This window comes from Radiomyces spectabilis (assembly GCF_025331425.1).
Source record: "Radiomyces spectabilis strain NRRL 2753 chromosome Unknown BYT42scaffold_20, whole genome shotgun sequence".
Lineage (NCBI taxonomy): Eukaryota > Fungi > Mucoromycota > Mucoromycetes > Mucorales > Radiomycetaceae > Radiomyces > Radiomyces spectabilis.
The window spans coordinates 1-25,959 of NW_026251945.1; the positions used below are offsets into that span (position 1 = coordinate 1).

Below are 25,959 nucleotides of genomic sequence, written 5' to 3' on the forward strand. Positions count from 1 at the left end.
AGACCCATGACGGTAATCATAATAGTAGCAATGAGAGAGAAGACACCTTCCCAGATATCTTCGGAATTACCCCAGATATCGTTAAGAACAGTGTACCAAACAGCGATGAAAGCAGCGCCAATACATAAACAAATGAGAAGACCAATAGCAGCACCAATCCAGACTTGGTTGCGTAAACGCTTGTACATCGGTGTGTTGGCATCAAACACCTTGCGCAAGAACGACAGAAGGACAGACACAATAATGGCTGCTTCCGTGGTTTCACGGAAAACAATGAAGAAAATGGGTACGTCGAAAAGATCCTGAGACATCTTATCGACTAATGAAAATGAGGAAGTAAAGGTGAAGGAAGAATAAAGAAAAGGAACTTGAAAAAAGATCCAAGTAAATAAATAAATAATACGCGAAGTTGACAGATTTTTTTTTTCAAAGTCCCACCTGCATCGCGAGCTTCCGACTTGGGAAAAAAAAATGTCAAGTCGCCAAATCCTTCAACGGTGGATCGGGACCGTCGTATTTGTTGGAATAACGTTGATACGATGCCAGATGTAGTTTTGATTGGTGTGATGGATCCATTTTGATTATCAGATGAAGGGGTCTTATTATCAGATGAGACCAGTGACAATTCCGATGCATCGCGATTTCATATTTTTTTGATTCGACAGGGTAAAATATATCTATTTACAGGGTTAAATGTTTGTTTTTGGAGAAATTCAGTTCTCGTACGACTGTTTTGCGGAGTAAAATGCGGATCGCGCGATTTTTTATCAGATGAAGATGAGCAACGCTTCCCCATGTCAAGGTCACACGCGAACGTTGACCAACGGGAGTCCAGAAAGATGTTTCAGATTGACAGAAGATACGCGACCAGCTTTTGGCGCCGCCTCGGTCGGAGAAATCAATGCTGATAATGGACCATCGTGGGGTCCGTTGATGAATTGGTTCCCGATCTGATAACTTGGGCAATCTACGTCGCCAAACAAAAAATTTTTCTTATTTATTTTTGCGAGATCTTGTCAATTTTTTTCTGTTCCTTCACTTATTTTCTGCATCTCGACCATGCGTCTTATCAGCAGTTTGTTAGCCGGTGTTGCATCGCTTGGTGCTGTTCAAGCTGCACGCGTAGTCTATGACTGGAATGTCACCTACGTCAACGCAAATCCAGATAACCTCAAGGAACGTCAAGTCATTGGCATCAACGGAAAATGGCCGTAAGTATCTTTCACCTTTGGCTTGACATATTCAATGTTTTTTTTTACTTATCTTCCCGTTATCAGGCCGCCACCGATTGAAGTGACTCTGGGTGACACCTTGGTTGTCAACTTGCACAACTCCTTGAATGAGCCCACTGCCCTCCATTTCCACGGTCAATTTCAAAACGGCTCCGTTTGGATGGATGGTCCTTCCATGGTTACTCAATGGTAAGATATCCTATCATCTCGTCACAATGTCATTACTGCTGAACCATTACTTACGATTGTTTCTAGCCCTATACCTCCAAACTATGATTTCACTTACGAATTCAACATTACTCAAACTGGTACTTACTGGGCCCACAGTCATTACATGGTACGTGTAGCTAGTGTTTTGACTTAAATGATTACGTTGTAACATTATTTTGCTTAGGGTCAATATATGGACGGCTTCCGCTCACCAATGATTCTTCATAACCCCAACGAATCCTATGCATATGATGAGGAGGTCACTGTTACTCTTTCAGGTAAATTTAACAGAATTTGTCTAATTTGTCTGTCTTCTTACTAATTTTGGAATTTTCTTGTAGAATGGTACCACGATAGCAGTTACACCAACCTTGCTACCTTCTTGAACATCAAAAACCCCACTGGTGCTGAGCCTGTTCCCCAGTCGGGCTTTATCAACGATAGTGCCAACACTACCTTCCATTTTAAACCTGGAAAAGTCTATCGTCTGCGTCTCATTAACATTTCCGGTTTCTCCACTTTCTTCTTCAGTATTGATGGTCATGATATGGACATTATTGAAGTCGACGGCGTAAGTTGAATGATGTACCCTGTTTCTTTCGTTCCTCTAATCTAAAAAAAAAAAAAATCCGATCGTTTAGATTGATACCGAGCGCAAAACCGTCAAGAGTCTCTACCTCACTGCTGCCCAACGTTTCTCTGTCTTGGTCTCTACCAAAAATGCTACCAATCTCAATTACTACATGCATGCTGATATGGATACTGGCATGTTCGATACTCTTCCTGACGACTTGCAGACAAGTAAGTCTCAATCTATTTGATGTGGACCCCCCCCCCAAAGAAATATCATACTTATTTTGTTTATTATAGACCTTACCGCCCCTATCTACTATGATGAGTCCCATAACAACTTCGCTTCCAGTGAAGATATTGGTATGGACAGCGACTTTGATGATATCTCCCTCGTTCCTTTGTTGAAGGAATCGGCCGTGGCTCCCGATCATCAAGTGAACTTGACATTCAATTTTGATGTTACTACTGATGGTTTTAACCGTGGCATGTTCAACGAGTTGCCTTACCTTGCACCCAATGTCCCTACCCTCAATACCATGTTCTCTATGGGCGATCTTGCCACCAATGCTGCTGTCTACGGTCCTCAAACCATCGCTACCGTGTTCAAGCATCTCGATATGATTGAATTGGTGCTGAATAACCTGGATAGTGGTGACCACCCTTTCCATTTGCACGGCCACGTTTTCCAAATCGTTGCTCGCGGTGATGGTGTGTACTCTGGAAACACATCCGACGTGCAATGGGTGAACGAAAATCCTGTTCGTCGTGACACCGTCATGGTGCCTGCTGAAAGCTTTACCATTCTTCGTTTCCGCGCTGATAACCCCGGTGTTTGGATCTTCCATTGTCATATTGATTGGCATTTGGAAAGTGGTCTTGCTGCCATCTTTATCGAAGCCCCTGACGTTGCTCAGCAACGCATGACCTTGCCCCAGCAATTCTTGGACGTCTGCGAAGCCAGCGGTATCAAGGCCACCGGTAATGGTGCCGGTAAGGAAGGCCTCGACTTGAGCGGTGCTCCCAGCGGCATTACTCTTATCTACGATGGTTTCACTGCCAAGGGCAAGGGTGCTATGGCCGGCTGTATCTTAGCCGCTCTTGTTGGTATGGGTACCATTATTTGGTACGCCATCTCCGATCCCGAGAAGAAGGTCAGAGAAATGATGGCTAAGCAGTAAAGGCTTGGTCATTTTGCCCTTTTTCTTTTGATTGATTTGTGCTGCCTGAGCTCTCCAATCTTTTTTTCTTTATCATAGACATTCGTCCTTTGAGCATTCTTCATCCCTATCTTATTGATCATTAACCTAAAATAATATCTCAATTCTTTTCATTTGCCTTGTATTAACTCTTCTTTCCTTCCTATCTTATCCAACTCCCTTTTCTCTGTTCATAAACTAACTAATAAAAGAAGAGCATGACAAAAAACGTATCTCCATCGTCGGACTTGAATCACATCAGAACCTGTTAAGAAATATGGTGGGCTAATGCACGCATGCATGTGATCGACAGTAAGCAGAGATTTTTACCTATGCTACTTGATATTTCATGGATGAAGAGACTTTCTATTAAAGCATGGACTTGTGCTATTTTTTAGTGGATGAAAAAATGCCAAAGAGCTGTCGTTGGCTTTTTACAGAGGCTGGTTTGTGATCACCGTCCACGCTGTGATTGGAATGTATGCTGGACATGGTCATCAGTGGATTTTTACTACCGAGAGAGATGGCGTCCATGCTATTTCGCTTCGTGGGATATACGCCGCAATCCATGCGCCATACCTTGAGACAACCATGGAAATCGGCCGACACAATGATTTGACCTTCTGAATAGCTGTATTTTCGTCTTGCCTCAAGATCAGCCTCCTCGAATTCCTTCATCATGGATCCATGAAGCTGGCTACTTGTTGAAAAAGAGGTACGCATGACGTGCTCGCTGTCCTGACGGTCGTTTACAGGTTTGTCGATCGAGGTATAAACAGGGGTATAGTTGTAAATGATATCAGTGCCGGTCCTGCCTAGTAATTGTCGAGTCCGCATGGGAGCAAACACAGTGCTCGTCACGACTTGTTGATGGGCTTCAAAATGCTCACTCCGGTTACGGACGTGATTATCGCCACTACCATTTCGGAGCCACCCACCACGACGTTTGCTGCTTCCTCGATTATCGTCGGAATGGTACATTGCTAACATCTGTTCAGTAAGCTGGCTTACACCAGCAATCGTTTTTGAATGTCCCTCTTGTAAGTAATAGAAGGGTGACAGATTTTCTTGTTCGGTGTTCCATAAATATACATCGCAATCTTCGGAACCAGACACAATGTAACTGCCATCATCGCTAAAAACGTCTCTTGTGAGTTACACAGGTTTGCTAATGACCGTCGATTCAGGTCTTACCTAAATGTCGCACGTATCTGCATCGAAAGATTTTCAAGCCCTTTATATTTGTATATTAAGCTTTTATCTTTCATGTTGATAAGACGGATACGAGAATCGTTGCTGGTAATCAAAAGTTTTTCTTCGCCTGGTGGCATCCCTGGCATCGCCTCAATACCGGTGATTTTACGGCCTTTTTTCTGATTTCGTTTCTTGATGGTAATTTGAGTGTTATACTTGAGTTCTTTGGTATCGTAGAAAAAAACTTCTCCCACATGTGATCCCGCACATGCAGTACGACCGTCCAGAGTGAATCCGACGGCTGTAATCATGTTACCGTCAGGAACTTCATTCCAGAATGCGACTCTCTTTTCCGGGATGCTCCACAGCCGCAATTTACAATCCAGAGATCCAGAGAGAAAAAAGCGATCATCCTTTTTTCCAAAAAGAAATATCCATTATCAGTCATCTATTTTTGTAGGTGGAGTGACTGAACTTACGGATGGATGGAACGCAATTCCTGTCACGAAATCCAGATGACGAAATACGCAGAGACATTCTTGTCTGCTAATATGCCATAATCTATCACCAGGAGACGCTAAATTTAGTGAACATCAAGTATTCGCATCACTATGGATAAATCTTACCGTACGGTTTTATCCATTGAACTTGACAATAAAAAGTTGTTCTAAAATATGTTAGCTGCGCTACTGTATTTCAGGTTGTAAGCTTTACCTTTGACCAGCTTATATCAAGGATATCGGCAACATGCCCATGGTATTCCTGTGCAGGCTTCTCCTCAAATACCTTCATCGTATCTTTCTTCTTGCTATCTTCCTCATACGGCGCATCAAGGACTTTCCATACACGCAATACACAACTTTGACCTCCTGTAGCCAAGTATCTGCCATCCTTGCTAAATTTCATGGCCCAGATAGCGCCCTGAGATTCATAATCACCCGATCTACCTGTTGCTGGGCTGATAGAGGATGCGTACGCACTAGCAGCGGTGAGCAATGTTTGGCTGAGTAGTAACCGCGAAAATTTTCTTTCCGATTTGAGTTTCGATTTCATCTGATTCTAGATTGAGTAACCGTACAATTATGCGCAGCACGGTGAAACTTACCTTCACATAGCGTCCCCCATGGGGCGGTGTTTGTGCTGAATTGCAAAGACTAGATAGTAAAGCTGAGCGACTTGATTCCAGGCTTCGACGCGTCTGACTGGTAGATGAAGTGGACGAAGCTGTACTATGATGCGAGGTATCGTCGCGGCTTTCCTGCGTCTTGGCGGATCGGCGTAGTCGTATTCTTGATAAAAAATTCTTGGCATTTTTCCTTGAAAAAATTAATAAAGACATGTTAATGGAAAATTCGACAATAGAAAAACTGAAAACAAATTGTGAGAGAAATGATATTACTTTGTAGATCTGTGCGTGGAAGCTTCGTCTGCAGTTGGAGTGGGATGCTGTGATTCCAGGGCGTTTCCGTCTGGGACAGGGTCATCCGGTAATTCGTTCTCCTCCTCTTGTGTAGGCGGTAATGGGGATGTTACTCGTGTAGCATAGGATTGGCTCATGCGATAGCTGATATGAGCCGACAGTGGATCCATTGATTGGCGTTTCACGTCTTTTGCTGAGCGGCGCGAATTATCCCTGGAAAGCGTGGAAACATTCTCAGGGCGATCGGATATTTCACTATCGTTCATGGCATTGTCTAAATGAATAGGAGTTAAGTAGGTTGCAGTCATGGTTCTGTAAAAGTACTTTGACGTTACGGTTTTGGGACGGTGTGGATGGATCACCTTCCACTAAAGTTGAAACGTGAGCTTGATCAGAAAACCGGGAGGTAAGATGGCGCATTTCAGTAGAACGCAACAGTAAGTCTTTACCACCAGTGGAACCCCAAGGCGAGAAAACCTCTTTAGCATCATAGAATTCTTCGTCTGAATCCATGTTTGTGTTCTGCTGGGGGGAAAAGCTCAAGAATTGCGGACGAATGCAACCCGCGGTAAATTAGCCAATGAACGCCAATGATTTTACGACAAGTCTGAATAAAGAAAAGCACGGGCCAGGAACGCGGTATGTGATCAGAAAACCGAATTTATTTGTGCATCTGCATCAATATACATAATGCCCGCGCGGATCTGCAGTCACATTTATCTTCTGAACGCACCTGGCCTGGAGCTTACATTGACCAGCCGGCAGCAGTTGGCAACGATTGCTGGGAAGGCTTGCTTAAAAGAAAAGTGTCTTGCAAACAGTTATTGCGACTCGAACTTCGTTCCACTTGTTTCAGAATGAGGTTCAATTGAAAGATTGTGATGTAAGCGTACAATTTGATTGAGTATCGTACAGGCAATGATAATTTCAAAATCAAGTAAATTAAATTAACGCACCCGCAGCTAGGAAACTGGCACGGTTATCATCGCACAATAGTATTCGGGCTTGCTTCCATGTGTTCGATCCATCAAAGTATTTCGAGGAAGAATGAAAAGAGAATCTGCCAGTTTCAATACGAGCACCTGGAAATCCATGATAAAATAAAATAAATAAAAGAGTAATGGAGGCGTTCTGCGATGGAAATTCCTTGTGAACGATACGAAAGCTCGACATCATTTTGAGAGAAACCGACGTTCGTTGATCTGCTCTCCAGGAGCTAAATCGTTATGTCAATGTATCCCGCTGTGCCCATATTGACCTCATCCACAAAGTATTCCTAGGCAGCGCCAAGTGTATGGTCGCCTTCTCGACTGAGATACTAATTCGAATCGACAGAGGGGAAACGTCCCAAGTCCCCTGTATCCAAAGATGGTTCTCTTACCAACAAACAAATCAAGGAGATGATAATGACAAAAAAAATGCTACGGTTATTCTGGTTATGGTTCCTAGGACTCCAAGATTTTTTATTTTAGCTAAAGGCATCCGGATGCATCAATCCATGGCTTGGAGTGGCATGCAGAGTAGATCTGTTGAGAAATTCGAGCGCCGACAATAAAACCAAAGCTCGATTCATTTCCTGACGCAACCAACTCTCTCCTTATTCTGAAGCTCATGAGTGATCTCAGTATGGAAACCCATCAATACCACATCGACATCATTTTGACAGCTTATGTTTGCTAGGATATGTTGATTACAATATTATTCAACAATTGCAGCATCAGTGTAAATCGACCGGAGACTGGAACGAACTTATCTACCGCTTAGATGTCGTTTTCGGTAATCTCGCATTCTTAAGCAACAGTTTTGCCAGGGTAACGATTATTCACTCCTACACTGTTCTATCGCTAACTGCGCCTTGTCATAGCCTACACTGCCCCCTTTTAGGCTATGCTCCGTAGACAAGATCCAAGCACGCGAGACACTCAACTTCCTTGTGAAAGAAGTACATGACGTTGTGATTTGCTTACTTCCTATGACTCTCTTACACTCCATTATTAGTGCCCGTCGGGCCTCCCAATCAAAATGACAGAGCTTCTTCGTCTGGCTCTTCTAGAGACAACTATCGACAGCAGCCATTTCAACGCCCTTGTTATTGCATTTCAGGTACAGAAGAGGGCGGAATACCTGTCAACCAGTATTATGCTAACAGATGTTGAAAATTAGTGTGCTTTATGCATGGATACAGCGTTTTCAACCGCATTGCTTCCAGATCTGTGCAAAGTAATTGCCAACCTTTCCGACGACGCACAAGACATTTTATGCCGCTTCCTAGTCGAGCCGGCAGAGGAAATTACGGAAGAAACAATACATCAACAAACGGCCTGCGCATTCCGACAACTGTTGCAGGTTTTTCATGACCTTATTCGTACACGGTCCATATTAACCGTCAACTTATTCAGTCCGAATACTGATGCCATGGTGATCAATGCCACCAAATGTTTGGCCATGATGTGTACGTTGCTGTTTGGACTAAAACATCATTGAATGTAGGCTGACGTTGTTCGATAGATCGCCTCAATGAGTGCCAACATTATGTGCCATACGTTGACTTTTACAATGATACAATCAACGACCATTTGGATATCAAAGAGGATTTTCCGATGTTCAAGGAAAACAAAGGGTAATGTGCAACCATCGCATGATTGTCATGTTACACGATAATCCTAACTTGCTGTTCCAGATTTTCACTCTGGAACTATTCATTCATTTTAAATCCCGTTGTCAAAGCGGATATTTTGAAGGTGGAAAGCGTCTTCCAAATGCGGCACGAGTTGCAAGATGCTTTTTTCCGCGCATTATTTCAAGGAGTCAATAGTCCCTATCTGGTTTTGGAAGTTCGGCGGGATCATATCATTCAGGATACCCTTCAACAGGTACGGCTCAATATAATCGCATCAACAGCAGCGGAACTCAAAAGGCCTCCATTTTCAATTATCGGCACACAGCTGGAAGAAAAGTCCATTTATGATTTACGGAAGCAACTGCGGATACAATTTATTGGAGAAGAAGCTGTAGACGAAGGTGGTGTACAGAAAGAGTTCTTTCAGCTCATCGTTAGAGAATTATTTGATGCAAAATACGGTTGGTGTTTGGAACACTATGTTTTTCGATTGAAATGCTCATGTCATTGACAAACCTATGCTAGGAATGTTTGCGTTGAATGAAGAATCGCGGTTATACTGGTTCGTACCAAATCCCGCGGTTGACGAGTTAACAGCAAGAGAGTACAAACTCGTTGGTCTATTACTGGGCCTTGCTGTATACAACAGTATTACCCTCGATCTCCATTTTCCGCCTGCATTGTACAAGAAGCTCATGAACGTGGAAGTTGGCTTGGAAGATCTTGAGCAATTAGATCCCGTAAGAAAAAAACAGATGCCGTTATCAGAACTGAAATGTCCCTAACTACCAATATCAGAGTTTAGCACGAGGCTTAAGGCGTTTGCTATCGTTCGAAGGTGAAACTGAATCCGAATACGATCGTTCATTCCAAGTCGATATTGAATCTTATGGCCATATCCACACTTACGATTTGATACCCAATGGCGTATCTGTTCATTTGACGCGAGAAAATAAGAAAGGTAGTCATCCAATCGTCGATGTTTCAAATCAATAATAACGTGGTTGATTATATTATTCACAGAGTTTGTCGATCTGTACGTCAGCTTTACCTTGAACGAATCTGTAAAAGACCAGTTTGATGCTTTCCAGACAGGGTTCGCGTTAATATCTCAAGACAGCGCTATCAAGGTACAGTAATCCGCACGGAACATACGAAGGAAAAAAAATCGCGGACAACGATCTTATTAACAAAGTCTACAGATCTTTCGCCCGGAAGAATTGGAGCAGTTAATATGCGGTAGTTCCGAACTGGACTTTGATGCATTGGAGAAAGCGACAGTGTATGATGGAGGATGGACACAAGATTCACCAATTATACGGTAAGTTATCTGCAACAGCTTTTGAAGAACGTCTCCATAGTCATTATTTTCTATCTAGATATTTTTGGGAAATTGTGCGAGAGTTTTCATATGAAGAGAAAAAGAAACTGCTGTTTTTCGCCACTGGATCTGATCGAGCACCCATTGGTGGCTTGGGCAAACTGCAATTTGTCATTGCAAAGAATGGCGCTGACTCTGATAGGTAAGTCATGATCGTTGACCAGCCCTATCTGAGTGAAAAATGCTCATAGGAATGTTCTGTATCTAGGTTACCGACGTCACATACATGTTATAATGTGCTGCTGTTATGCGAGTATAGCAGCAAGGAGAAGTTAAAGGAAAGATTACTAATTAGCATTAGCAATGCAGAGGGATTTGGTATGATTTAGAGCTTAATCCTGTTGCAAATATCAATTTATTGGATTCAAGTACCATATACCGATCATAAAAACAAAAGAAAGCTGTGTCTTATTTATTGTCTGCAACACGTTCGGTCAATGGTTTGATATATCTACCATGGTAAGACGGCACACCGGTACTATTAGGTGCTTGCAGGAGGGTATCAAAGTAGGTTTCGTAGATATCGCCATCATACTTGGCAATTGGCGCCTTGATAACAAAATCTGGGAAACCCCAAGCATCGGTGAGACCAATGACTTGCTTGCGTAATCCTTTGTTGTATTCCATATAGATCTTTTCAATATCTTTTATCTGCTGTGGTGAGAGATAACCTTCTTTGAAGCCTTGATCGCCAAAAGTATGCAAGACATGGAGACCCCAAAGAGTGGTGAGACGATGCATAATCGAGAGGACACTCTTGTCAGAGGTAGTAGCTGTGGCTGCTTGACTGTATTTCTCGGCACTGACGGTAAACATATAAACAGCGCAGTGCATCTCGGCCACACGAACGGATTCCAGGAGCAGATCATTTGTTGACAATCCACTCTTGAGGCCTTGTTGGATACTGTTGAGACGCTTGACAAGAATTGCGTGCATAGCTTCTTCCATCAAACCGAAATTTTGAAGACAAGCGGAAACATCTCTTACGTGCCATTGTGAGGAGGCAAGATACTGTTTGGCGTCTCTGATATAATGGGTGGAACTCTTGAATTTGAGATCAGGGTATTCGTTAAATTCGAGCCTCTGGTTGAGTCGATACAAAAGGAAGCGAGCTGTTTGTTGAAGAAGCACCACATTGTCGCCGCCACCGGTCGTCATGACACCCCAGTCACCGATAATGTGGCCAATACCATTGTAAGCCGAGTAAGCATGACCACCGCAAGCACGGCGACAGGTTTCGAGGATTTCAGAGGAGTACCAACCTGCGAAGCCTTTGAGACAAGCGGAAATAGCGTGCATGTCGCCCATGTGATTCAAGTAAACAATAGGATCCATTTCTCCGCCTGCTGTGAGAATCTTGAAATGGTCATCAAGCGTACCGGACGCGGATTTTACCATGTACATGAAAGCAATAGCAGGTAACAGTTTGACGTAGTGAGACTGATAATCCATGATTTGCTGATTCTTGGGACCTTGTCGACGGACCACACCGTAACGTGTAGCGATTGTAAGGGCTTGCGAGATCATCTGCGTAGTCACGGTGACGAGCGATAGGCGTTCAGGAATGAGGGTAGCATACATAACAGCAGGATTCGGAGCAGGCGTGTAGTTGCCTTGGCGATCGAGATCGACCCACTTTGAAAGCAAGTGACTTCGCGGTACACGAACCCCGCGGAACTGGATCCAACCATTGTCGACACCAGCGTGTCCCACTTTATGGCCAATATCACCAGCCATAATGGAAGGCATCAGTTCACCTGTGAGTTTATCGCGAAGCTGTACGACGAACCAGTTGAGACCGACTTTCTTTCCGTTGATGACGGTTTGAGCAATGCACACCGTATGGGTGGCAGTTTGGGCAGCCATACCAATCCACCATTTGGTAGAAGTAATTGTGGGTGACTCAATCACAAATTCATCGGTTTCGATATCATAAGTAGCAGTCGTTTCAATGTCGCGCAAAGCAGAGCTGTGACCAAGTTCGGTCTAGAATGATGCTTGTTAGAAAAATTTACGTGCCAACCCAATGGCAGTGGATATGAGGGTTATTTACCATGGCAAAGCATCCCAAAATTCGGAAGTTCTCGATCTCTGGGTTCCAGTAAGCTTGCTGTTCCTTGTTGCCGAGCATGTTAACGACATTGCGGAACAGTGAATCGTGAACAAAGAATCGCATGGAAAAGCTTTCAGAATACATGTTGACGGCACGAGCCATTTCATAGACTAGTTCCTTGTCAGCGCCTTTGACTGGATCCTTGAAAATTTGGATAACGCGGAAGATCTGACCCATCGTGCTGTATTGAGATATGAGTAAATACGTGCTACCTTTTTGCGTTTATACAACTAGAGAAAGTGAAAACTTACAATTCACGCATTTCGTCTCGTGATAACTCCAAGAAGTTACGAGGGGACTGGACTACAAGTTCGGGATCTGTTTTGATCTCCTCATACGCTTTTTGCTGTCGTTATATGCAGTAAGAGACTGATTCACAGGCATCGATACTTTGATCACTGCCACTTACGAGTAATTCGTATTCCTTCTGACCTCCATGCCATAAGTGAGCGAGTGCTTCAATGTTAAAATCAGCTGCAGCGCGTTCCTCAGCCATATCTTTTGGTGCCTGGCTTGACATGACGGAAGGGGTCAAATTCAGCTGTGATTTGAGCTGCTGCAAACGCGCCAAGGCAGCCTTTGCATTAGGATCGGTGGAGTCCTTCAAAGAGATCGTCATATGGATGGATAAGCGGATAGGTGTTGTTTTAGAAGCAAAGGCAGTAAGGCAGCAAAGTCAAATGGGGCGGAGACGAACAAAAGAGTAAACCGAGAAGAAATAGAATGGTGAGAAATCGAATATAAAGGTAGAAGTAAACTGACGAATTGAGCAAATTAATGCTGACTCAAAATTAGAATGAGACTATTTAATTTTTTTACCTCCCCACGTCCGAGAATTTGTTAACTTTGTCCTCTTCACAGGGTTGTGAGATTGTGCGGAAGAAAGAGAATGAGAGGAAAATGACTGGGGCGCAAACGCATGTGAAAAAGGTTGCTTGCGGTCTTTGAAGTTTTTGGTGTTCCGCTCAGTTGCATGCAAGCATCAGAATCCCCACGGTTTCCATCCGTCAGCAGGGTTTTTGTTGGATGTGTCATGCACAATGGCTTGATATGTCTGGAAATTGCTGAGATGTCAGTCTATTGAATATTTACAGGTTTTAGGCATAAATTTTCGGTAGCATGGATGCTCCGGCCTTCATGCAGGTACGGAAGCACTAAAAGGATATCGAATACTGGTTCCTGCGGAAATAGTAGGGACAAATAAAAATTAGATATTTTTCTACAACGTTTAAAGTAAGTATTTACTACGATAATTATTATAGCGGATACTACGTCAGATTATGGTAAGGGGCCGACAATAAGGGGTTGAAGATCCTATCCATTGCTGTAGTGTAAGCGTCAATGGGGGGTACTATTCATGGTCTTCACTTGTCGCTATTAGTTTGATAGCTTGGTTTGACTTCCAACCGTATAGTCTAGGAGTTTTTTTTTTTTACTAGCAGGTTGCATGAGCCTACTGCATCGTCCCACTCTGCTTTCACACAATCGAAATTCATACGATCGCCTCTCGATCATAGACAAATATGGACGAGTAGAAAGAATTAACGGCGACTTTTGATCGCAACTTCCTTCGTTGCCTCACGCACAATAGATTGTTGGCTTATATTTATGGCCTTGTGAAACTTGGCATCTACTCATCCTAAAGTTATTTGCAGACAGGACAAACTGTTTTACACTTTACATAACGCTATTTGCGATTTCCTTTGAATTCGTTGTGTTACTACTGGCTTGCTGTGGCGAATGCTGAGCATGCTTTTTACACAGTTGTAGACCATGAGATTTTTTCAAATGTTCTATTATGTACTCAAGAATATATAACTTGAGCAATCTCAATTCTTACATAACACAACAATTTTACCAATGGAAGGAGACTTCTACAGTAGCGACTTCCGTAAAGAAATTACCATGGATACTCTCACCTGAAACACATCAAGAGGACTAATTCAGATCCAGCGTGAGGGACACAGACGGGGCGATCTCTTATTCGAATTACAGCAATACTATCGGATCAGTGAAGTAGGAAACAAGGGACTGAGCTCTCAGTCACTTAATTCCTTAAAGGTTCGGTAGTATAGCTGTTTCACTGCGGTTATCAGACCGGTATAGGTTAATAGCACATATCACTAAATGACCGTGATGCGGCTTGCAATGTTCAGGAAACCCCACCCTACGCTGATTATTTCAGCCATTTAGGCACTGAATAGATATATAGTTGACAATACCAGATTACTACGCCACAGAATATGATAATGTCAAGATGGCTATGGACTGTGCTTAACATGAGATCCTAAGAGACAATTTCGGTTGCTTTTCATTTGTATTTATGGTGCTGCAATCTAACATAGAAAGTTTGTGCCTACTTACGACTGGGGCATTAAAATAAGTGGTATTAAACATGGATCAAAAAGAGCATGACGTGCTATCGTGCATTAAATAGCGATCGATGAAGTGCATCGATTCGGGGATGACTTTATGCAACATTGGCATGTAACTGCTATTTTGGCATTCGGCTTAGACAAATATTCTCAATACAGATGAATCCTGACATCCACTTCAGCCATCTGAGGGTGAACAAAGCCAAATTGTTCTCAAAACGACACACTTCATTCTTAATTTCTCCTATCGAAGAATAAATGTTATGTATGGTTAGTTTGGGCTTGATACAGTTGATCAAGGAGTGAATGTACGACTTTCGGACTTCGAAGAATCTCTGTAACTGATGCAACCTGGTGACAGAACGGGTGGAGAGGGCGAAATGGTGCATCATAACATAAACAGCTGTCACCGATGAGACGATATACTTCCATAGTAGGATCCTCACTGAATTGATGACCTCATCGTAAGAGCAATACTGTAACATTTATGTACATAAATAGCGAAAGAAAAATGCGAATCAAAGGGTGTAAAATTTTCCACTTGTCGGACAAATGGGCAAATACAACAGCTTCACTGACGGCGCCGCAAGATCCGAGGAAACATGGTTTCTTCTTAAAAACAAAATCGGTAATTCTCCTGATTGGCGGGAAAAGTGTTGCCGTATAGTCTTTTTGAATCGAGTGATCGCTGTGAAGAGAGTTTGTTGAATTGTACGATTAACCCTGTCGCTCAATTTTTCTCACCCGAGAGTAAATAGATCATTCGTTGAGACTAGTGAGCAACAAAAACAGTAAAGGTGTACTAGTGGGATTACAAGTTTTATGGCTAGCTTGCGCTAAAGCACATGGTTGGGAAACAAAAGATCGGAAAAACGCCTACCGTCATTCATGGAACGACCCAAAAAACACAGAAAATAAAATTGCTTAATTTGTAAAAAACCGAAAATAAGGAGATACATAAATGTGAACCTTCTGCTAACAACAGGTTCATATATAAAACAGCTAAAATAATCGGATCGGATACATTTGCTTCAAGGTTGTCAGGCTATTGATCTAGCTTATGAATGTCCGATCATGGTGATGGAACTGGTCCATGATATGGGCTATTTACACTAAACAATGGGAGCGTGGCCAAACAGAAAGTTTGTACCACTCTGCGCTGGAGGTTATTCCTTTTCCGCCGGCACTTGTAATATTCCGCGCTCCATTACGGAACTAAAAATTTGCGTAGTCCAACAAACCTTCCCCGTAAACTCGCCCTTTGATTGGTCGCTTCGTATTATAGTCAAGCGATACGGATAGACATTATGGTGCGGTTCCAATCTGTATCAAAAGGCTTTCTTTTCACGCTCTATTATTAATGCGAAATTTGGGTAAGCTCATATTATTCACTTCACATGCATGTGTTGACGAACTCAAGATGAAAACGCTGTGCGTCGTATGGAGGAAACGAAACAAACAATCACAATGCAGGCCATGCTTATTTTTTAACTCCGAAGAGTGCCTGAACAACATTCAGATTTCCCTTATGATATCATGAATCTTCTCAAATGGAAATTTTATGATCATAGAAACTCATGGATAACAATCTGTCGTTGTCCTTTCTTTTCTACTCAGCTTTTTTTGTCCACCAATTTTTTATTGATTTCAATCTTCTTTTTTTTTCGCACCATGACTGAGGAGATGTACACCGCCAACCTTATTGGCGATATGTTCTCTCCCAAAGTACCTTGTGTACCTGTGATGTCAAACGCTGGTATCGATATCAGCAATATTGCTATTCATCCGATGAATAACGATCCTTCAGACGACACGCCTACTCTTAGTGAGACGCCAACAACTTCGCAACGATCCTCCACGAGCATAACAACGCAGCCAGCTTTAGCATCCATCGATGATCGTTCTCCTTCTCTGATGCCGCTAGGACGTATCGATACCTCCGTCAGATTCCAGGATACCGATGCTGAAGGGCGTCCAAGCATCTATCTTTTTATTTTTGTTAACCCTCTTTCCGGCGACCGCAAGGGAAGTGACCTCATCCATTTACCTATTCAGCACTTTCGATTACGACGGCTGCCAAGAGTACAAGTGGAAATTCATAATATACTGGATTCTGTCGACCGCAAGGCCGGTCTTGAACGTATTCAGCTGATTGAAAATATGATTAAACTTCAACAATTACCTGCTTTGCCCACGGATGAAGACATGCTGGAAGAAAAACAGCGAAATGGAGGAGCGCTCAGCAAAACAGCTCGTACTCGTCACATTCACGTTTGGAGTGCTGGCGGGGACGGCACTGTCATGAGTGTGTTTGAAATGCTTGTGGCTCATCGCGTTGATATGAACTGTCTGTTCTTCTCATGTGAGTGATTTCTTCTTTTGGAGCTGTCAAATGACACTAGCGGCCATCACGCGCATGACATGACATGACATTGGCTCCATTATTTACGAAAAGATTTTTGTTGTTCTTAATATCCAGGTATTCCCTTCGGCACCGGCAACGATTTCAGTCAGGTGCTTGGATGGGGACGCACCATCCCGCATAGTGATGTTCTTGGTCGTCGACTGGCCCACCTTGAGGAACTTGTGACTGAGCGGCTGGAGAAAGCCGAAGCCGCCCGCTTGGATATCTGGCAGGTTGAAATGACAGCGCATCCTTCAGGCTACGTAAGACTTGCCGGACCGCATCGCCAAGATGGTCACGACGTAGCCGAAATAAAAGACGATCGCGAATATAGCAACAATCCACGCTTAGAAAGGAAAATGTGCAACTATATGTCTATTGGTGTCCAAGGCTACGTAGGCAGTGGTTTCGAGGAGCATCGAGCCGGCAACCGCTTTGCCAACGTCATGGTCTACACCAAAGAAAGTGCTAAATGGGTGTTTCTCCGTAAATTTCCTCCAGTTACTCATTTCATCGACTCTATTCTCGATCGAGATGGAGAGCCGGTACTTCGTTGCCCGGATCCGCGGAAAAAATCTGACAGTAAAACGAGTCGACGAGCTGCGGCAGTGCATTGCGCCAAATCGAGTAGTACAAATCACACACCTGAGATGACTAAGCATCCTATCGATTTCGTGATTCAAAATATTCCACACATATGGTAGGTTATTGGCTATACATCGGGATAATACACGAAATGTCCATTAACTCTTACACCTTGGCAGGGGAAGAGAAGTCGATCTGTGGGGAGAAGCGAAATACGGCCTTGAATCTGTTAGAAATCGTTCTGGCGCGACTCATCCAGATAATTGGCGACCGCAACTTGCCAATGATGGACGTATGGAAGTTATGGTGATCAATGACTTGTTAAGTTACTTTAAGAAGCTTGCCAACATACGGCAACACGTTTCACGGATTGGACAATTCGAAACACCATTCACTGTGCGGTTTCGACCTCCACCCGAAAACAACCAAAAGCAAAAGGGCCTATGGTCATGGATCAAACGACGTCTTACAAACCGTTATGAACGCGAAAATATCATTTGCATCATGTGCGATGGCGAATTTTACGTTTTGAAAGACCCAAAGGAACTCAAGTTTGAGCGATACGCGCAAATTTGGACCCTCGGACGAAGTGACGAAAAACGCAAAGGTCGCTTAGTACTAGACGAATTGGCAAAACATCAACAAGAGGATCATCCTTTCCCCAGCATGCAATAATGTTTAATCCTGAACTGTATACAGTAACTAATCTACTTATTTATTTTCTATCCATTCCTTTTATGTAATCTCTCGTAAAATTATCACATTCGCATTTCTCATAAATTTTTATTCTGTGAGGCGTAGCATCCTTCATTAACCTCGTGCTACCCTAAATCGTTTCAATCCTTGTGATCCCGACAAATACCGAAAGGTCCAATTAGAGACGTATTTATACGTTCAGCAGCGAAATAAAGAATAAACATTTATTGCAAGCCTACTATGCCCGTAAAGACATGGGTCTAGTACGAGGATCTGGCCATTTATAGAAATAGTGCATGACAAGTACTGCTTAGAATTTCAAACATAATTGCACATTATAGATCTCCTTCATACGAAACAGTCATGAAACTTCCTTTACAGAAGAAGAAGAGATGCGACACTATCAAAAATAGACGCCTTCAATGCTTAAGGGGTATTCTTATCGTCAATAGCAAAACAATCAGCATAGCATATGGTTTTACGCCGAATGTTGGCATCATACCGCTTATCATATTCTATTTTGTTTTCATTGTCAAAAAATTATTCACATGATTGGAAGTAAGGAGTGATATGGCAGTAAAGGAAGGAAGGATTGACTGGGAGGTGCGAATTATTGAAAAAGGTGCGGGTCATTATGGGGATGCAGAAAATCAGATGAGAGGGATCCATTATCGGATTTGTGAATTATAGTATTATCAGAATATTCAATAGTAGTAGAGAGAAAAAGGCTGCAATATGCAATTAAATAGTAGCTGTAAAGTGAGATTAGTACCGCTGTTATGCAAATGTCATCAGTATCAAGCCTGCTTACCTATCTTGGTTAAGGTGGCGCGGCGTCGTTGGTCTTCGATGACAGCCAAGCAATTCATCAAGTCGTGACCAGTAAGTTCACAAATCTCACAATAAGCATCTTCATCTTCTCTTGGTTCCAGTTCGGCCTCGGATGCACTGGAAGACGACAGCGACGTTGATAGTGTGGTGAGAGTGGTACGGCGGCGGCTCATTTGCCATGTACTACTGCTACTACGCGAGCCTCCCTGGTTATGGGTATGACGTCGCTTCAGATAGTTGAGCTCACTTCGTAGCCGTTGGATGTTCCGCTTTTCTTTCGCCAGTGATTCCTTTAAATCAGCTTCTTTGAAACTTTTGCTTTCGATCAAACTTTCCAAATTCGAAATATCTCGGTATAGGGTATTGATTTCTCGTCGTCGTAATTTTTCGGTATCATTCTGTTTGCCGTGAAGAGCTTCTATCTCTTTGGCGTAGTCAAGTCTTGCCTTGTCCAATTCATCCCGAAGGCGGTCAGCTTCTTTTTGGGCATCATCAAACTTTTGCTGCATACGCTGGTAAACTGGATGATTCTGAATAAACTCTTCGGTTTCAGTTGCTTTCTGTAGTTGCTCGAACTGTTCTTGCCAATGGATAGCGGATTGACATTGTTCTTTTTGTGAGGTCATCTGTTTCCGTAGCTCTTCCAAAATGCTCTCTAATTCGGATCGCTTGTTTTTCTCCTCCATGAGTCGCTGTGTATGCTCGTTTCTCAGATTTTGTATAGTTGTTTCGTACACTTCAATGGCATCCAGACCGGCTTTCCGCAAATCATCTCGTTCTTCCCGTAGAGCTTGGTTTTTGCGTATCTCCGCGTCCACTTTTTCATTGAGTGCTTGCACATCGGCGCGATGCAATTGAGAGTAACTCTCGTACATATTGATGCTTTCCAAGCCGGCATTCTTCAATTCGTCTACCAGATCCTCCAGGTGGTTAATGTGCTTTTCACGGTCTTCGGATTTTTCATTTTTCTGATCCAATTGGAGTTTCGTCCGCATTAATTCATCTTCTAATTTTTTGATCTTTTCTTGGCTGACGAGATCCTTCTCTTCGTGCTCTAACCAGCGGAGCTCCAAGTTGCTAATTTGGTCTAATAAGCGCTTTTTATCCATCATATGCATGTCGATGTCATGTGATAGCTGTTCAATTTTATCGTAAGCCGATGCATCGATTGATTGCTGCAGAGGGTTTTGTAATTCTGTCTGGGTATCGGCGTGACTTGGAGCGCTGGTTCGATATGGTGGCGATACTGTTTGCGGGAAATGTTTAAGGATTTTCGTTGTAGAACCGTGGTCTTCTTCTGCTTCACTGTCCGGTTGATTGATACTCGTTGGTGTGGTAGCAGGAGACGGCAGATCTGAAACAACAGAATAGGTAGGCAAGCCTGCCGGTTGGGAGGGCGAGTGCCGAACATCGGTTGTATGGGCACGAGTAACGTTGGTAACAATCCGTGTAGAAGCAGCATTTCCATTGATCCGCCGATGTCCTTTATTCTTTTGGGTACAAGGTGCAGGTACAATTTTGGAAGCTAGCACAAAGATACCGGTGCGTGGAGCACACAAGAAATAAGAGATTCTGATTCGATTTTTTAGGTTTTCTTCTTTTTTAATATAAGCGGGGTTTTTTTTTTTACATGGACGGACATTGACTTACCCATCAACCGATCCATCGTTTTTGCCTGCACCCACGGTGTCGACCTCAATACCGGCCCAAGTACCGGTCTTGAATCGCGTTTCACCTATAAAGCGAAGAGTGCCTACGATATTGAGAGATTTAACCTGGACACGAGTGCCAACAGTGAAAACGGCCTCCGCTGAATCAACGGGCGTGGCATACCGCTGAGCGGAGGAGACTTGTCGTCTCGAAGTCGGTTTGCTGATAAAAGGAGTAGTTGGTGGTGTGATTAACGACGGTTGAGGGGAATTTTGTTCGGTGTCTGAAGATAATGAGGAACGAGGCATGAAGTGAGACGGATCACGTTCATCTGCCGAGCGGGATGAGGAACGGATGGTTTGTAACTTGGGTCGGGTATCAAGCATATGCGGAGGTTTCGCTAGTCGACTTCCGCTTATGATGGAAGACTTGCCGGGTATTCGTGACATAAAGAAATAGTAAAGGAAAAGGAACGAGTAAGCATTGAAAGGAGGAAAACTCAGCACCCATAACAATAAAAATGAAGCACAGAAAAAAAAAGCAAGGTTTTTTTTGGTGCAGTTTTCTATTTTTTACTGTAGTCTCCCAAACGCTTTCACTGACATGCAAAAGAAAAGGCGTTGTATTTTAAGCTCCTTATGCTGTATGCTGTATCCCTTTTGTTGATATCCCCGGTGGGATCACCCGCTGGGATAATTCTCCCTACGGTCTCCCATGCGTTGAGTTCCATGGATGCTACATGTGTCTCACTATCCGGTTTCGGAGCTGACTCCACTATCGAATGATGTCAGTGATTGGACGACGGGTGCACCAATTAAAAATTAGATTGTGGCTGGTTTTTTTTTCGCAATAGATCTAAAGCCCATGAGTCGACCGAATTTTTTTATTCTTTTTTTTTCCTTTGCAAACGAATGAATAACAATCAGAATCTGTAGCAAAGACCCATAACTCAACAAGCCATCTTTTTACACGATCTCCCTTTTACACTCATCTTCTTTCCGATTTAATAATTTCTCCTATTCTTTCCTATTTTCGTTCCCATGTCCAATCGAGCTGTATCATTTCGACCAAGGCATAACGTTGCAGCAGCGGCGGTCAATCAATCAGCCGTTGCAGCTAAACCCATGATGCCCAAACAGAAGCCTACGGCCCATCAGTTAAAGTCGCCGTCTTCCCACCGTCACTCTTCTTACAAGAAGAAGAAGACCATGAAAGATGACAAGAAGGAAGAAGAAGAGACGGACAAGAAAACTCACGCAGTCGTTCGGGTAAATGTCAGTGTCAAGAAGCCAGCAACGAGTGGCTCATTATCTGCACCGCTGAAGAAAAAATCACCATCGGCACCAAACACGCCTCATCCGAAGCGACCGATCATAACGGCCAAAGCTCGTCGAGCTGAGCGTCGAAGGGAAATTGGTTCTGTGACGGATGCGCTTCAAAAAGCGCAGATGGACCATGAACTTAGCACTAGCCCGCCTTCCTTTACGTCTATTAGCTCTACTGATTCTGATGATTCCGACACCACTTACAAGAAGAAGATGGTCACCAAGTCTCCTCGATTTCAAGTTCCTAATCATAATCAAAAACAGTCGCACCAATCCATCCCTCCAGCTGCCGCTTTTCCCCCGCTACATCAACCTCGAAAAAGGTGAGTTTGTTAGATTCGTGGGATTATTTGTATCGGAGTGTATCAGTTGTCTAAACTTGATGGTTTTTATTGCTAGGCAAGAGAATGTCCGCCAGCGTCGTCGCTCCAGCAGTGTGGTGGATTTGCGCAGCCAGGTTTATGCTGGTCCAACTTTTAACAATGCCCCGGCTCCTAGCGCATTGCCCATGCCTGCCTTTATCGAAGAAGATGGTTCTGCCACTGCTTTGGTGCTCTCCGAAACTCACCGACCACACACTGTTTCCATGAATCTTCATATGCGTCATCATCTCCTTCATGATCATGATGAGATATTCCTATTTGAAAACCATCATCATCATCATCATCCTCACCATTACCCTCGCCGCACTCACCATCATCATCCCCTTGCACTCGAGCAACAATCCAAGGATCTCCTCAGTCTTCTGGCTCCCACCACTCATGCTTCTACCGGCCGCTCGTCAAAGTATCCCATTGAACCTGATCATGCTCTCTCAGAAATTCAACGGGGATTGCGGTCGATGCTGAAGATTGAAGCGGCTTCGTAGTGCCGTACCACGTTTATTGTGCGTCTCCTTTTTTTTTTATCATTTTCACATACCCATCATTATCTTCACAACCCAAGCTTTATCCCTGCAAACACAATCTATTTTTTTTCTCTTTGTCTGTGTATATTTTTTCCTTTTCTTGATTCTCTTTTTTATCGTCTTTATTCTTCTGTTTCCCTTTCTTTTTTATTTCTCATGTTTCTTCGATTGTGTTTTGGTACGTTGTATTCTTTTGGGTCTGTGGGAATGAGTTTTTTTGGGTTACCGCACAAGATGCGTCCATTTTTCTTTCTTCTGTATCATATTCTTTTATTCGATTGTTTGTTATTTTCTTGTTTTGCTTTTTTCTTTTCATTCCCTATTACTGGCGCATGACGATAGGACACAATCATCCTGTTATTTGTTTATGGATGCCTATCCTCTGCCGTATTCGTTTTCTACCTCTTCTTTCTTTTCGATTGTCTTCCATGTTCATTGCTCTTTATGCCTATGTTCATCTCCCTTTAGTTGTTTTCGATCGACGATACACAAACTCTCCTATGACAGAATTTGATTCAGTGAATGCAATGATCAGTTGCAGATTTCAAAAAGGTTAAAATTGCGGGAAATAAATTATTCAAATTCGCTTCCTTGCAAACGTCGAGCGGCTATTTTTTTGCAGCAGTTTATTGCAAAAACCTGTGTGCATAGCGCTTTCGTTTGAATTAGATGACTACTTTTGAGGGGGAAAAAATAGGAATTTGTCGACAGATTTGAAGGTTTAGTTCAAGCTGTGTTAATGACCCATGGATCGGATTCCTTTAATGGAAGCTCAGCAAATCCAAAAAAAAAAAAAAAAAAAAAAAAAAACGATCTCGGTCGCCCAACTGCTGGCAGGATCTACTGTATCATTTACACCACTACTGGTCCGCTTTGTCGATGCTCAATTTTGCATGAAACTTGCAAGCTAACGGCCGATATGCCATTCAGCAAGCTCATCCGGTAGGTGCAAAAATTGGTTTTACTGGTTAAAGGCTAGTATCTGCTTGTTCATAAGCTAGAAACTGGATCCGGGATACATGGACCAGCCAGGCAGTGTAATCGCTCTATGATACTTCGCAATTGAATATATTAACTATAATTAAAAAAATCTTTGAAAAATTAGCGATTTTGTAAATCACATGATCTACACTAAGTTATCAAGACCTGTTAAACCTTTTTTTCATCTTTCAACCATGCCTCGCTGCCCACTTTCACGATAATAGGCGAAACAATCAGCAGCAAGATGCCGTTTGCGCCAGTTGTGGTCAAACAGAGCATCGTCGCCGTTCACATAAAATGTGAGTGGAGCTCTTTTTTGAAGAAAGGTGATTGACGATACGACGATCTGGTGTTTTGTAGCATCATTTAATTTGGGTTATCTTTCAGTTATACTGTATATGCCCTTTCATTCTCTTCAGTAATCGAATGATACATGGAGCAGATATGCTTCGATCTGTGTAGCTCATCATTCATGCATCAGTGAGGTGACTATTGTTTCATCCATGGAAAATCACATATTTTTGTCCGAATTTTTTCTTCTTCTTTAGTTTTGCATCTCTTCTGTTTGCCTGGAAATCCCTCACTATCATTGCATCCATCATCCATCATCCAGACTATGGCGTGTATCTGATCCGGTCGATTCGATTATTATGAAAAAAGGTACCTTTTGTGTGATACGACTATCCGTTTTTCGACAAGAAAAAATTTACCTGTCCTTTTTCTCTATTCTGTCTTTAGCTTTTGGTTTTCTCTCCGGTTTTCTTTTGCCTGGCAAGCCATTCAAGCCATCCATCCCTCCAAAATCTTTCTACTTTGTTCGGGCACCAGATTGTGGCCAATCCGGTTTTTGTCGTCAAAGGACATCTTCGGTCGTGTGGCTCTCTTTCTCATCGGGAAACGCTGACGCGTCCTCCTCATGTTGCCCTCATTTGGATTCCTACTCTTGATATCGTCTTTCATGTAAGTATTCTTTTCGCAGTCTTCCCTCTTTTTTTCGCCACAGGGTTTTTTGTGAGATTTTTACTGACGCAAGTTTTATTTTCTTTTATTTTTACTCGGGAAAACTATCGATATCTGGCCTCCAGCTCGAAATTACCGGCACTTCTGACCACATCAATATCTTGGCCCTGCTCAAGGTGACACCACCGCCCCAAAAATATTCCGCCGCTTAACTGTTTCTGCAAGCAATTTTCTTTTCCGCATCGAAGAAGAAGCTTACGTGTGGTCCGTATACATATTTTATTTCGGCACAATGTTTGATTTAAAGGTAAACCAACCGCAAAATGTTCCACTTTTTGGCCCATGTGGTTGACCTGATCATCATTCTTGCATTGGCAGAGTGACTATTGTTTCATCCATGGGAACTCATTCATTTTGTCTTCAATTTTTTCTTTTTCCTTTGGTTTTCTCCCTCTTTCCGTTTACCTGAAAAGCCCTCACTATCATTGCATCCTCACCCGCATCCACATCCATCATCCATTATCCAGACTATGGTGTATCCGGCGTCTATCTGTAACCGGTCAAGTCGAGTATTATCAAAAAGGTACCTTTTGTGTGATGTGACTATTCGTTTTTCGACAAGAAAAAACTCACGTTCTTTTTTCTCTACCCCTTCTTTAGCTTTTGGTTTTCTCTCCGGTTTTCTTTTCGCTTGGCAAGTCATCCATCCCTCCAAATCTTTCTACTTTGTTCGCGCTCAAATGTGGCCAAACCGGTTTTTGTCGTCAAAGGCATCGTCGGTGGTGTGACTCTCTTTTTCATTGGGAAACGCTGACGCGTCCTCCCCAGGTTCCTCTCATATGGATTGCTGCCCGTGGTATCGTCTTCGATATTTCTTCCCGACCATTTTATTTTGTAGTTGTAGTATGTATTTTGTATTTTAGTGAATAGTCTTCTTGCAGTCTTTTCCTCCTTTTTTTTCCCACAGGGTTTTTAGGGGGTTTTTACAGACGCACCTATTGTATTTACTTTTTTTTTTATATTTGTATCCTTTCTTTATTTCGGTCGGGAAGCCCTCGGTATCTGCTGCATCAAACATCAAAGGTAAAATATCTCAACGAAATTTGAATCAACCAAAGAGCTTACTAACTCATTTTTTTTAAATACCCAACATTCCCACACATCTTTGTAGATCTATCATAACCTTGGGCGGGACAGAACGGAGGGGGTCAATAAGTGCTGCTTTGTTCATTAAAAGTGTTTCATGGTATGCCAGAGTATTGACATTAATATACCAAAGTTCCATCAAGAGTCTCGCCCAGGTTAT

The 25,959-nt window shown here is 42.9% G+C and overlaps 10 protein-coding genes across 10 annotated transcripts; 5 read left to right on the plus strand and 5 right to left on the minus strand.

Annotated features, from left to right (window-relative positions):
* Window positions 1–11: 11 nt before the first annotated feature.
* On the minus strand, window positions 12–311 carry BYT42DRAFT_618949 (iron permease FTR1/Fip1/EfeU; the record flags this gene model as incomplete). The annotated part of the gene is made up of 1 exon (XM_051572342.1): window positions 12–311. A coding segment is annotated over one exon (300 nt), but the record flags the coding sequence as incomplete, so codon positions are not given.
* A 748-nt stretch (window positions 312–1,059) lies between these two features.
* On the plus strand, window positions 1,060–3,193 carry BYT42DRAFT_618950 (Cupredoxin; the record flags this gene model as incomplete). The annotated part of the gene is made up of 7 exons (XM_051572343.1): window positions 1,060–1,211; window positions 1,278–1,421; window positions 1,488–1,569; window positions 1,627–1,720; window positions 1,784–2,013; window positions 2,084–2,243; window positions 2,313–3,193. 7 exons carry the CDS (start codon window positions 1,060–1,062, stop codon window positions 3,191–3,193), a joined length of 1,743 nt encoding a protein of 580 aa, XP_051418064.1.
* A 405-nt stretch (window positions 3,194–3,598) lies between these two features.
* Window positions 3,599–5,458, minus strand: BYT42DRAFT_506372 (WD40-repeat-containing domain protein; the record flags this gene model as incomplete). The annotated part of the gene is made up of 5 exons (XM_051565092.1): window positions 3,599–4,356; window positions 4,497–4,818; window positions 4,885–4,966; window positions 5,032–5,072; window positions 5,120–5,458. 5 exons carry the CDS (start codon window positions 5,456–5,458, stop codon window positions 3,599–3,601), a joined length of 1,542 nt encoding a protein of 513 aa, XP_051418065.1.
* A 308-nt stretch (window positions 5,459–5,766) lies between these two features.
* BYT42DRAFT_211614 (uncharacterized protein) lies at window positions 5,767–6,594 on the minus strand. The gene is made up of 3 exons (XM_051562558.1): window positions 6,275–6,594; window positions 6,161–6,193; window positions 5,767–6,099 (listed from the first exon to the last, which is right to left on the minus strand). Exons 1-3 carry the CDS (start codon window positions 6,336–6,338, stop codon window positions 5,801–5,803), a joined length of 396 nt encoding a protein of 131 aa, XP_051418066.1. The 5' UTR covers window positions 6,339–6,594; the 3' UTR covers window positions 5,767–5,800.
* Window positions 6,595–7,613: 1,019 nt separating this feature from the next.
* On the plus strand, window positions 7,614–10,162 carry BYT42DRAFT_590559 (uncharacterized protein). The gene is made up of 12 exons (XM_051570500.1): window positions 7,614–7,767; window positions 7,824–7,928; window positions 7,989–8,277; window positions 8,334–8,445; window positions 8,506–8,698; window positions 8,771–8,906; window positions 8,971–9,185; window positions 9,244–9,406; window positions 9,469–9,575; window positions 9,648–9,766; window positions 9,825–9,968; window positions 10,035–10,162. The coding sequence occupies exons 2-12, from the start codon at window positions 7,848–7,850 to the stop codon at window positions 10,153–10,155; spliced, it is 1,680 nt and encodes a 559-aa protein (XP_051418067.1). The 5' UTR covers window positions 7,614–7,767; window positions 7,824–7,847; the 3' UTR covers window positions 10,156–10,162.
* A 72-nt stretch (window positions 10,163–10,234) lies between these two features.
* On the minus strand, window positions 10,235–12,459 carry BYT42DRAFT_506362 (acyl-CoA dehydrogenase/oxidase; the record flags this gene model as incomplete). The annotated part of the gene is made up of 4 exons (XM_051565090.1): window positions 10,235–11,812; window positions 11,880–12,120; window positions 12,191–12,285; window positions 12,349–12,459. The coding sequence occupies 4 exons, from the start codon at window positions 12,457–12,459 to the stop codon at window positions 10,235–10,237; spliced, it is 2,025 nt and encodes a 674-aa protein (XP_051418068.1).
* Window positions 12,460–15,915: 3,456 nt separating this feature from the next.
* BYT42DRAFT_590567 (ATP-NAD kinase-like domain-containing protein) lies at window positions 15,916–18,247 on the plus strand. The gene is made up of 3 exons (XM_051570501.1): window positions 15,916–16,676; window positions 16,794–17,418; window positions 17,483–18,247. Exons 1-3 carry the CDS (start codon window positions 15,986–15,988, stop codon window positions 17,976–17,978), a joined length of 1,812 nt encoding a protein of 603 aa, XP_051418069.1. The 5' UTR covers window positions 15,916–15,985; the 3' UTR covers window positions 17,979–18,247.
* A 182-nt stretch (window positions 18,248–18,429) lies between these two features.
* BYT42DRAFT_590568 (uncharacterized protein) lies at window positions 18,430–21,251 on the minus strand. The gene is made up of 3 exons (XM_051570502.1): window positions 20,481–21,251; window positions 18,811–20,402; window positions 18,430–18,751 (listed from the first exon to the last, which is right to left on the minus strand). Exons 1-3 carry the CDS (start codon window positions 20,927–20,929, stop codon window positions 18,741–18,743), a joined length of 2,052 nt encoding a protein of 683 aa, XP_051418070.1. The 5' UTR covers window positions 20,930–21,251; the 3' UTR covers window positions 18,430–18,740.
* Window positions 21,252–21,520: 269 nt separating this feature from the next.
* On the plus strand, window positions 21,521–22,673 carry BYT42DRAFT_618956 (uncharacterized protein; the record flags this gene model as incomplete). Its single annotated transcript, XM_051572344.1, has 2 exons — window positions 21,521–22,128; window positions 22,205–22,673. The coding sequence occupies 2 exons, from the start codon at window positions 21,521–21,523 to the stop codon at window positions 22,671–22,673; spliced, it is 1,077 nt and encodes a 358-aa protein (XP_051418071.1).
* Window positions 22,674–24,855: 2,182 nt separating this feature from the next.
* On the plus strand, window positions 24,856–25,507 carry BYT42DRAFT_211851 (uncharacterized protein). The gene is made up of 3 exons (XM_051562559.1): window positions 24,856–24,960; window positions 25,032–25,236; window positions 25,314–25,507. Exons 1-3 carry the CDS (start codon window positions 24,946–24,948, stop codon window positions 25,439–25,441), a joined length of 348 nt encoding a protein of 115 aa, XP_051418072.1. The 5' UTR covers window positions 24,856–24,945; the 3' UTR covers window positions 25,442–25,507.
* Window positions 25,508–25,959: the final 452 nt, after the last annotated feature.